We start from the raw sequence: 12,667 nt of genomic DNA on the forward strand, positions 1-12,667 counted from the left end.
CTGATGCCAATGCAACTAAGAATAACGTCTTCTTGGTGAGATTCCTCATAGACGAAGAAAGTAACGGTTCAAAGGGAGGCCCCGAAAGCCGTTTAAGAGCTATATCGAGATTCCATGCTATAGAGCCCTTTACCGATTTGGAAGCCTCGAATGATTTAATTAAATCGGAAAGATCACTATTCGTGGATAGGTCTAACCCTCTGTGTTTAAACACTGAAGCCAACATCGCTCTGTATCCCTTAAAAGTCGAAGGCGCTAAACTCTTAACATCCCTTATAAAAAGAAGGAAATCAGCTATTTCGTTCACAGAAGTTTCAGAAGAAGAGACTTTAGTCTGTCAACACCATCTTCGAAACACTCCCCATTTAGACTGATATAGTCTGTTAGAAGAAACTCGTCTACAGTTCGCGATAGCTTCTGCAGCTCGTTTCGAAAAACCTTTCGCTCGGACGAGACTCCTGACAGTCTGTATCCTGTCAGTGCCAGAGCGGATAATCCTTGGTGGAGTCTCTCGAAGTGAGGTTGTCTGAGTAGACATTTCTTTAACGGAAGCAGTCTGGGGAAGTCTACGAGCAAGTCGATGAGATCAGGAAACCATTCTTTTCTTGGCCAGAATGGAGCGATTAGTGTTAGAGAAAAATTTTTGTGGAATGTCACTTTGTTCAGCACCTGTGTTATTAGGCCGAACGGGGGAAAGACGTACGCTTCCAGGCCCGACCAGTCTAGTAACATTGCATCGACCAACCGTGCAAGAGGATCCGGGACTGGGGAACTAAACAGCGGAAGACGATTGTTCTTCAAGGTTGCGAAGAGATCTATCATCGGTTTTCCCCAAAGTTTCCACAGGTCTAAGCAGACCTTCGCATCGAGAGTACATTCCAACGGCAGTACTTGATGACGGCGACTTAGTCCGTCTGCCAACACGTTCATTTTCCCGTGAACAAATCGAGGGATCAATGTAACCTGATATTTCTCTGCCCAAAGAAGCAGATCTATTGCAAGGTTGTAAAGGGTGAAGGAGCGCATTCCCCCTTGTTTCCTGATGTAGGAAAGTGCCGTTGAGTTGTCTCCGTGGACAGCTACCACTTGTCCCGTCACGAGATGAGAGAATGGCTGAAGTCCCAGGAACACTGCCAATAGCTCCCTCACGCTGATATGAAGAGATCGCTGCGATTCCGACCATTCCCCGATGTTTCGTTCTTCCCCAACAGGGTTCCCCAACCTACGTCGGAGGCGTCTGAAAAGAACTGTAGGGTTGGGTAGAGCGGACGAAGGGAAAGACCTTCTACCAGTCTTGGTTTTGAAAGCTACCACACTAAGTCGTCCTTGATTCCGTCTGGAATCGGGAATATTGCCGAGTCCGTCTTTCTGCACCATGAAGCTTTCAGGAAAAATTGCAGGGGCCTCATGTGCAGCCTTCCGAGTTTGACAAACTTCCACCGAAGTTAGTGTTCCTAACTGACTGGTCCAATGGTTGACGGAACAGGACTTGCGGTCCAGGCAATCCTGAACTATCTCCAGACACGACTGGACTCTCTTTGGTGACAGAAAAACGCGAAAGACTCGAGAGTTCAGAGTCATCCCCAAATAGAGAATGTCCTTAGAAGAAATTAGCCGAGATTTCTCCTCGTTTATAAGAAGGCCTAACGAGTGAGTTAATGAAAGAGTCCTCTTGAGATCCTTCAAACACTGACTTTCTGAAGAGGAGCGGAGAAGCCAGTCATCTAGGTAGAGTGACACTCTGATGCCTAGGAGGTGTAACCAATTTCCTAGAGGAGACAACACTCGCGTAAATATTTGCGGTGCTGTCGAAAGGCCGAAGCAAAGAGCCCGAAACTGGTAGATCTTGTCCATGAACACAAACCGAAGATATTTCCAGGAGTTCTGATGGATCAGAATGTGGAAATATGCCTCCTGCATGTCCAGGGATACCATCCAGTCTCCTTGATGAAGGGATTCCAACACTGAACGAGCCGTTTCCATATTGAATTTGGTCTTCTGGACGAACAAATTCAGAGCGCTTACGTCCAGTACGGGCCTCCAGCCCCCTGATGACTTGGGGACTACAAACAGACGGTTGTAAAACCCCGGGGATGTCCTGTCATTTATCTCCTCTATTACCGCCTTCCGTATGAGAATGTCTATTTCTCGAGTTAAGGCTACAAACTTCCCCAAGCCTGGCGAGTAGGCGGGTAATGTGATGGGAACATTGGATAGAGGCGGAGTGTCTTTGAAAGGAATGGAGTAACCGAACCGGAGAACTTGTGTCACCCAGGGCTCTGCCCCTCTGTGACTCCATTCCTCCAAAATAAGGCTCACCCTGCCCCCTACTGGTGTATGAAGGATTGAGGGATCACTTAGATGATTTTGTGTCGGATTAGGTCGAGGACTTGGTTGGGTGTCGTAAATTAAATCGAGGCCTGACGAACGGTCTAGACCTACCCCCTTGAAAGGGTTTCTTCTGCAAAGGTGAAACCGAGGTGGTAGTCGCCACAGTCAAGGGTTTAATCCGCTTGGAAGACTGTGCAAGCAAGTCATTAGTAGACTTCTTCTCTAATGCCAAAAGCATCTTGGTCATTATCTCTTCTGGAAACAGATGATCCTTGTCCAGAGGAGAAAACATAAGGACGGACTTCTGAGATGAAGCGACTCCTTTTGAAACAAACGAACACCAGAGTTGTCTTTTCTTGAGAGTCCCGAATGCAAAGAGAGAAGACAGTTCATCGCAACCATCCCGAATTGATTTGTCGGCACATGACAAAACCCCAAGCCAGTCCAATGCCAGGTCTTCCTGAAGAGTAGAGCAATCTTCTATTTTCATAGCGAGAGCTCCAATCGTCCAGTCCAAGAAACTCATAATTTCTAAAACCTTGAAAATATTTTTTACCGAATGGTCTAATTCGGGCGATGTAAAGAAAATTTTAGCTGCTGCAAACGCGGATCTCCTATTTGCGTCCAACCAAGCCAGAGAAGTCCCCTGAGAGGAGGCAGACACTCCCATAGAAGGGGCTTCCCCGGTTACATAGAACCTATACCTCTTCTTAATAAGTTTCGATGGAGGATAGGCGAAAGTAACTTTCCCAAGATCTCTCTTGACCTTCAACCAATCTTCTTATCAGGAAGTGAATGTTTAGCAGCCTTGGAAAGAACGAGCTTCAGGAGAAGAGAATTGACATTCTTCCTTCTCATCAGAAAAATAGAAACAGGCGACCTGGGAGCGGCTGCTATGAAGTAATCCGGATACATGTCGAGAAGTTAGTGTAAAAGCTTCGAATAACACGAAAGAGGAATAATATCCGTTTCTAATTCCTCCTCGTCATCCGACGAAATAGGCAATAGAGACTGTTCTTGATTCGACTCATTGTTCTTCGTACCTTGCTTATTTTCTTACATCCAGTTCATCAGTTCTTGCAACTGTCGACGTAACGGAACTAAACTCTCTTCTAGTGTTGAAATCGAAGCAACTGGAGTCGTGGATTTTGACACAATCGCCGGAGGTGTCACATGCGAAGTCGAAGGGCAAGGTTCGACAGTTTGACGAGTCGAAGATCTCGATGAACTTAGAATCGGTCGTTCCACAACCGAGTCAAAGGCAGCAGTCGCTGTCGTAAGAATACAGGCGAAGTCCACGTAGCTACACTGCATGACGGGCGAGCGATATCTACTTCCTTGGTTCTTTTCACAGAAGGAGAAGAGAACACCTCTTCATTCAAACGTCTCTTCAACGGACGTGAAACTGAAGAATCACGCCACTTACGACGTCTAGCCAAAGTCGAATCACTTGACTTACGACGTCTCACTGGAGTCGAATCACTCGACTCTGTCGATAACTGGTCATCAAACGACACACCTTTCCAATGGTGTTTAGTCGAATCCTGCTGTCGCACCACAGGATCGACTGAGGAAGCGACTGTCTGTGGGCAAACCCCAACAGTCTCCCTTGGACCTCCGGTATGTCTTCTCCCCGAGGCGGGGGAGCAGGACAGTGACCTTCGTCTAGGAGAACTATCGGGACAAACAGCCACCCCCTCCGAATGCACTGAACTAACACTTTTCACTTCACTAGAAGTCTTTCCTAAGAAAGACTTTACAGATAATCCTAACTGCATTACTGTATTAGCTAAAACATCAAATTTCTTTTCAAATTTAGATTCAAGACTGGCAATGGTGTCAGGAGAAACTCCACGGGAAGTTGGCAAAGGAGTTACAGGAGGAGGAGTAGGAGAACTCAAGATAGGAGACGTAATAAGAGAAGGAGAAGTAAAGGAGCAGGTGCTTCGATAGACGAAGAGGCTAAACTAGACTTGTTTTCAGCTATAAGAGCCGCCTTTCTCTTCCTATCCTTAATTACTTTCCCCGAGTGAGAAACAAAAACTTTCCACTGTTGTTCACTCCAATTCTTGCATTCATCACAAGTCAATTCTTTAGAGCACTCAAAACATAGTGTGCAAATCATAAATTAATTTAACTAGCCTAGTTTTGCACCCTCCGGCACAAAACCTAACTACTGAAGGACTGGAGTCCGACATGATGGTATGACCACAAAATTGTAAAAACGAAAATCAGATTCAATCCTACAACACGAAGTTTGAATACTTCACCGAAATTGAAGAGATAATGCTCCCAACCAATAAAGAAAAAAGTCTGCACCGACCACCGATGTTCACCAGAAGCCGGCAGAGAACGAATTGTTGTTACTTGGACAGTTGTACCTGTAGCTTCCTCGAGTGGAGGGAGATGACGTCACCTACGTCAGCGATGGCAGCGCCACCGCGGAATTTTGAATCTATTGTCTGCCGTCGTAGGGAACCTACAGCTATATAATTGTTCGGTAAGACACTGCAATAAAATCTTGTAATTCCTTTGGAACAGGTGTAAATAAGATTATAATAGTACTCCTGGATAATAAAAAATGCTTTTCATGTAACATGAACAATAATAAACATAAAGAAATTGTTGAGTACAACAACATTTCATATTTAAAAATATTCTACTGTATGCATAAAAAATCTGCATTAAAAAGTATATTAAAAGAAAAAAACTTCCAATCATACCAGTCATTGGGAAAAGGTTCAGAATGATTTACCAGGAAAGATTTTTTTTTAAATTAGGACTGTCAAAAGAATACCTACCCACTACAGTGGTTAGGTAGGGTTGCCACCTCGCACTTCAAGTCTAATGGCTACCTTCCAGCTTCGCTGAAAGAATATCCATATAGATAATGTAAGATTTGTTAGTGAACGAACAAGATTTATTAGTGAACGAACAAGTGTGTTTGATATATCTAGTGTGATCACTAGAAATGGAAGTAAAGTCCATGTTCGAATAGAGGTTGGAACGTGAAGCTTCAACTCAACCCTTTGTTAAGTGTCTATTAACCCCTTTATAAGTTTGTATAAATGATTATTAATGCAAAATACTAGGCCACGGGATTAACAGGCGTAGCGAAACAGTCAGCTTGCCAGAGCATAGGAGCAGAGAGATGTTTAGGTTTTATCATAGTTAGGGGCGAGGAAGACTTTCCTACTTAACCCTACTGAAAAACGCCAATTTTCTTCAAAAATGATACTTATTTTCACCGCAAATAAATACTTAGTGAAATATATACAGTACTGTACCTATATCCACTGATAATGGGGGCCCCCCCCCCCGTGGGAACCCAGGGTTTTGGGTGGGGAAAACATACTGGGAAAACAATATATAATGGTAAAACAAACCTTTTCTTCTCTATACATTATTTTCTTGGACTGCACAAATTATCTACATCTTATACTACTGATATATTTTTTATTTGTTTGTTGTCATTCTATGAAGCTGTTGTATTCACCCCCATTCGTTTGTATGTACATCCTTGTTAACCAGTTCTAAAACTTCTGTGCATAAACGCCCCCCCCCCCCCCCCCGCTCTTTATTTTGACCAATAGGATTACTCTTTCATATAAGCCCTCCTCATTTTTACCCGCAACATTCAAGTATCTGACCTTTCTTATACCACGTGTATGTAGTGTATTCGTTGCTGCAATATCAACGTGTACATGTATTTCTTTTTACTCACGACATTCAAGTATGCTACGAGACTTGACGCTCCTAATACCATTTGTATGTACTCTATGAAATACCACCTTGAATATTTCTCATTTTCTCAAGTTTAAAGTACTGTAATTTTATAACCATAAAATATTTATTCTTTCCTTCATTTTACCTTACTAATTGTTCGTCATTTCTGTTTTTTTCTGTTATTGCCGTATTACATTCAGTTTTCACATATCAAATACTTGCTTTGAACGAGTTTGCCCTTCAAGTTTACTTTACCGTGCAACACTAATGTTTCCGTTAACCAATCACATAACCTTACGTATGGAAACTTATACAAGGGGGGGGTTATATTTCCCCCGTCCTTTCCCAATCCTTTTTGTGTGTATCACCAAGTGTAGCTAACACGTTTCTAAAATTGCGTAATGTCATACCACGAAAATTAGTGCCCGAAGTGTCGTTCTTTGTTATCTTACAGGGAAGAGAAGCACCTTCAATGGGCCGATCATAAGGCAAGACATTAATTTGTTTTTTACTGAATTTTAGAGTATGATTTTTATATTTACAAAAATTTGGCAAATAATTACCATGAAATAAGAACCAATTTGGGGGGGTGCGCAGTTCAGCACGTACCCCTTGCCAGTACATAGGATCTTCATGTCTTTCTTTCTTCGAGATTGAAGCAAGCACATGGCAAAGCAAGAACCATTAGTTATTCGAAAAAAAATATACCAAGAATAATTATTTACGAAATAATAATCAATCATTGATGTTAGCACGCACAGCTTAACATTACCATGTGCCAGCATATACGTAGCTTGATGTTTTTACTTTTTTCACGAGCGAAGCGAGCGCACATCGAAGCAAGAACCATTAGATTAAGGGTAAAACATTTTGGACAGAAAATATATTGTTTCCTATAGTAAATAATGATTTCACCGAATTTGACTTCATTTCAATTATACCACTTTTACTGAGTGTGTAGTGGGGAAGGAAGCAGTCAAACTGGTTGTTATGTAGATTAGCGGTTGAAATGAAGGTTAAATTCAGTTTAATCCCATTATTTACTACAAGAAAACATATTTTCTGTTCAAAATGTTTTCCCGTCCGTAAATATAATTTCACCAATGTTTTCTCGCGGGTAAAGCAAGCATACGGTAGAGCAAACACCAATAAATCATTAGGTCAATTAAGTACCTAAGTATTTGTAATACAATGAACACAACATTGCTACGGACGACTCCATAAAAAATGGGATGAAAACCCCGTTTTCTATGCAGCCAGAAGTTATGGCAAACAAAAGCTCCAGTGGGTAAATTTTTAGTTTCAGCCAAATTTGGAAAAATGCAATAAAAATATATTTGTTGCATCAGAAATAGTGTGGTTTCAATGAATTTAACGTTTATTTTGACTGCAAACCAACCGATTTAGAGATTTACTATGTATACCCTAGTTCATCCCACCAATTATGGGGGACACCCTTTGGGAACCGGGGTTTTGGGTGGGGGAAGGGGGGGGAGGGTGTTGGGGCATTGAATGATATTTGCAATAAATGAATAATTAATGTTCCAGCACCCCTCCCCCATACCCCTAACTAGGCCTACCGGGGGGAGGGGGGTAGGGCCCCCCAGCGACCCCCCCTTAAAGCCACAGTAATTTTCAGGGCACCACAGAACCTAACAAACCCACCTAACCTAACCTAGGGGCCCTGTACCCCTACCGGGGGGGGGCTTCGCCCCCCCTGCGACCCCCCCTTATGTCCAAAGTAATTTTCAAGGCACCACAGAACCTAACAAACCCACCTAACCTAACCTAGGGGCCCTGTACCCCTACCGGGGGGGGCTTCGCCCCCCCTGCGACCCCCCCTTAAGGCCACAGTAATTTTCAGGGCACCACAGAACCTAACAAACCCACCTAACCTAACCTAGGGGCCCTGTACCCCTACCGGGGGGGGCTTCGCCCCCCCTGCGACCCCCCCTTATGGCCACAGTAATTTTCAAGGCACCACAGAACCTAACAAACCCACCTAACCTAACCTAGGGGCCCTGTACCCCTACCGGAGGGGGCTTCGCCCCCCCCTGCGACCCCCCCTTAAGGCCACAGTAATTTTCAGGGCACCACAGAACCTAACAAACCCACCTAACCTAACCTAGGGGCCCTGTACCCCTACCGGGGGGGCTTCGCCCCCCCCTGCGACCTCCCCCCTTTAACCAGGGGTAAATTTGAATATATATATTTTGTTAAATCACTTCTTACCTTAAACGGAAGATGACGATGAAGATGTGGAAGGTTGTGGTTGACCCTCTTCTGAATCATCAAGTACTGGAATACGTTCAGATTTGGTACAATACCACACATGTCTATCCTCACGAAAATGTAAAGGCGAATCACATTTACCACACTGGACACTTAAAGGTAATACGGAATGCTCCCTTAGAAAACGATTCACTACTTCAGGAGTTCCATTATAATTCCCATGAAATCGGCCGATCACATCAAAATAGGAATAACGACATATTTCACACAACCGTACCGGAGGATCCATGACAGTAAAATGACGTGTGATGAAAATATAGAAACCGGAACTTTTGAAAACCGAAAACAAACGACAATCACGGGTTTCTCCCATAATGAAATAGGGAAAAAAACAAAATAGTATCGTTTACAATGTTATATTGCACGAAAAACTGATCCTTGAAACAAGACTGAGAGACCAATGAATCGTCCAATAATAACCCTTGAAAAGAACCCAGTAGTATTTTGATTGGAGGAGCGACATTAGTGGGAGGAGCAAATGCGCATTCAAGTAAATATTGTCACATTACGCAATGGGGCGGAGCCAAGTAAGATGAAAACAGACATACAAACGAACAAGAGCTACCTTGCGTGCCCATGGAAAGATATACACTAAACTTAGAAAAAGTCAAGACCTTCAATTCCTGAAATATTTTTTTTCTCTGTAAGTATGCATTAGCGACAATAATGTATTGAGAAGAAGTGTTTTGTTATCACGTGCTTTACTACGAAAATATATTAATATAATACATTTCCCAATTTGGTTGAATCCAAAACTTTACCCTCCAGTGATTTGACAGTTTCATTACTTTAAATTGGTTTTGATTATAGAAAAAACATTTTTATTACAATGACTGGTGGAAACAAAGTTTAAAAATTTTAATTTAAATATCAACACAACTGGACAAGTTCACTAAATTTTAAGGTGGGGATGTATGTATGATAGTGGCCACCTATATGTATTGTTATGTCTAACTTAGAATTGGGCAGTGTAAGGGGGTCGCACGGGGGGTGGGGGGGGGAGCGTTAGCACCCGTTGAATAAGGACCCGGCTTGTAGGTTAGGTCAGGGGGGAGAGTTTAGGGTAGTTGATGTTCATTTTTAATGAACGTGTTAGGAACTGGCGGCTGATATACAAAGGCCCCTTAAGGCATTTAGAAAGTAATTGATAACGATATCAAGCACTAAGCCATAGCTTTTCAGTTATGGTAGTCGACCCCCATAACTCAAAAACTATGGATTTTCGCCAAGAATCATTATCAAAAACGTTCAAGACCCCACAAAATACTTTAAAAATCAGTCTTATTTTCTACAAACCATTCATTGCACCATTCTATAATTTTACCAGTTTGTAGAATGGCAGACTCATATCAACAAGTCTCAGAAGAGATAGAGGGGGCGGGGTAATACGGAGGCTTACTCCCCAACCCTATAAGAGTATGCAAGATTACGTGAGACTATGTGAGGGTATTCTAGGTTTTATTCTATGATTTGTTATTACATGACAATTAAATTCTATACATGCCCGAGACTGCATGTTACTGTCGATATAAACCCGGCGCTCAAATTGGGTCAAGTTAGGTTAGGCTATGGCTGTATTTCACAAGGAAATTTTCAAATACAACATAGTAGGCTTTTAACAGCTATAAAAATTAAATGTTGGCCGAAAATCAAAGCTACATTCATTAATGATTACATAAAAACACAGACACATGTCCAAATGATAAAACCACGAAAACTACTATTCAAAAGACCTTACCTTCTTGTAACTGACCGAAAATAAAGCACTATTAGAATCTAGAATTCTAGATAATAGTTAGTGCCCATAGTGAAGTGTGTCTTTAAAATATGTATGGTTACCTTCTGGAAATCTTGTGAGTCCATTTCGCTCCACGTAAAACAAGAAAATAAACAAAGCCAAACCAACACGTTTTCATTTAAGGTTGAAGGGTAACTATCCTATTATGGGTTAGTCTAAAAATCCCCAAAACTAATGATAAAAATCATTATATTTTCTTCTGATCATGTAGGATTTGCAAAAAGGCTAATTTCTAAAACACACCATAAACAATGAAAAGGTGACAAGCGCAAGGCAATTATAGGATATTCCCATCATATGTAATTTTATCAAAATTGTTATTATGTAATGAGAGTTCAATCTTATATGCAAAGCTCAATAACCGTATTACAGTACATTAAACCTAATAAATTCCATTCCCAGCACTAAAATTGCATTGGCATTTGAAGCAACTTTACATACCCAAATTTTATGGTTTGTCACAATAGTTTCCCCAGGATATGAGGTAGTTATAATTATTAAACGCATAATTGTAATAGCCTATTTGCACTTGTAAATATTTTATAAAGGAGTTTGAGAGAGGGAATCAGAAAAAAATCACTGAAGAAGGTATCACTGATATAGATATATCATTGAATGTTAGAAATATCATGTCAAACCATTTGCTATATATTTCAATTATACGGTGTAAAAAAAAAGTATGTTAATACTTTAATGGCTAGCTATCTACTGTATAGTAGTTTAGTAATAATTTTTACTTTCTGTTCATAAAGAATTTATCATCATGCAAAGCTTCACAAAAAAAAAAATACATCTGAGAGTATAGACTCAACCTGGAAAATTATCCAGCAAAGATATTATATATATATATATATATATATATATATATATATATATATATATATATATATATATATATATATATATATATATATATATATATATATATGTGTGTGTGTGTGTGTGTGTGTGTGTGTGTGTGTGTGTGTGTGTGTGTGTGTGTGTGTGTGTGTGTGTGTGTGTGTGTGTGTGTGTGTGTGTGGTCGTAAAAGAACGTTACGAAATACGTTCGGAGCTTACTACAAGGCTCGAAGGACCCCCATTGAAACTTACTATGAAAATAATTAGGTTTCCCTAACATTTTATTCTTGATAAACAAAATAATGATTTTTAAATATATATTATAATATAATGTTGAATAGCTTGTTCTCAACTTTTTTGTTTTATATAAATATTTACATAAAAATTTTGAGTTTAAGATTTTACTTGACTAATTTGTGGTCGGGCTGATAAATAAATTTTTCCAGTTGTCAATTTAGATTTTTACTTATAAACCTTATCTAGAAGAGGATCTCTTTCTCGGAGTAGAGATCCTACATAAAATTTTAATATTGTATCTCCAATTTCGTGAGACTAAACCTCTTTCGTTTCTTTCCATCGCTGATCGCTCCTAAAGTTAGAGTTCATATATCAACTCTAAGTCTCCGGAAATCAGCCTTCGTGTTCTGTTCCCCTCTCAACTAACATGTTTCTCCAGTTCTCCTCACGCCTCACCATTTCAGCTGTGAAACTTAGCTAATACTATACATACCATTCGTAATTAATGAGTTTCCCATAATCCACTCAAACAGTCTCACTTCTGTTCTCTTAAGTTTCTTATCCATTTGTTAATACTGGCGTTATTACTGTGCTATAGATCTTGATTGACATTTTCTTATTACATACCACTCCTGATCATCATTTCAGCCTTCAAAAGTCCTTTGTTGGATGTAGGCCTTCCCCAGGTTTCTCCACAGACTTCTATCGCAAGCTATTCTGTGCCACTGTTGCTTATGTTGGTCTAAGTCATCTCGCCAGCGGGTTTTTTGTCTTCCTTGGTTTCTTGTGTATCCTCGGGGGTGTCCAGAAGGTTGTCTGTCATCCTGGCAATGTGCCCTGCCCCGTTCCATTTGAGCTTGCTAATGGTTTCAAGGATATCCATTACTTTAGTTTTTTGACGTATCCATTTAGCTGTTTTTCTATCCTTCCATGTTAGATTTAGCATAATTCTCTCATGTGCCCTCTGCATTGTTCGTAATTTAAGGGAAAGCTTTTTTGTTAGATTCCAAGTTTCGGCCCCATAGGTGACAGTGGGGAGGATACACTGATCATAGACTTTCCTTTTTAAGATGATAGGACTCTTCTTATTTTTTAACACTGTACTGGCTCTTCCAAACGCTTGCTAACCGAGGGTTATTCTTCTTTTTATTTCGTTCTCTTTACAGGCGTCATGCAGATTCGTTGTCCTAGGACCTAGGTAGATGTAGTGGTCCACTTCCTCAATTTGTTGGTTTTCAATTTCAAGTATGTCATCTGCATTTTCAGTATATTTATTGCTCATGACTTTGGTCTTTTGGAAGTTCATGTGGAGGCCAATTGATTTGCTTGCTTCATTTAGCTCGGTGAGCATATGTTGAAGCTCTTCTTTGGTGTGAGCAATAATAATGATGTCATCAGCAAATCTTAGGTGACTTAGATATTCTCCATCTAATTTTATTCCTT

The 12,667-nt window shown here is 40.7% G+C and overlaps 1 protein-coding gene across 1 annotated transcript; it reads right to left on the minus strand.

Moving 5' to 3' along the window:
• Positions 1-303: 303 nt before the first annotated feature.
• On the minus strand, positions 304-2,857 carry LOC137627355 (uncharacterized). Its single transcript, XM_068358440.1, has 2 exons — positions 2,443-2,857; positions 304-2,330 (listed from the first exon to the last, which is right to left on the minus strand). The coding sequence occupies exons 1-2, from the start codon at positions 2,855-2,857 to the stop codon at positions 304-306; spliced, it is 2,442 nt and encodes an 813-aa protein (XP_068214541.1).
• Between the last annotated feature and the right edge of the window lie 9,810 nt (positions 2,858-12,667).

This window comes from Palaemon carinicauda, chromosome 35 (genome assembly GCF_036898095.1).
Source record: "Palaemon carinicauda isolate YSFRI2023 chromosome 35, ASM3689809v2, whole genome shotgun sequence".
Lineage (NCBI taxonomy): Eukaryota > Metazoa > Arthropoda > Malacostraca > Decapoda > Palaemonidae > Palaemon > Palaemon carinicauda.

What these genes read in the sequence shown, in the direction of transcription:
- LOC137627355 (XM_068358440.1), bottom strand. Translation starts at nt 2,857, where the DNA reads ATGAGTTTCTTGGACTGGACGATTGGAGCTCTCGCTATGAAAATAGAA. An exon ending in GAAGAAACCCTTTCAAGGGG is followed by an intron (nt 2,331 to 2,442) that starts GTAGGTCTAGAC and finishes TTCATACACCAG; the next exon opens with TAGGGGGCAGGGTGAGCCTT.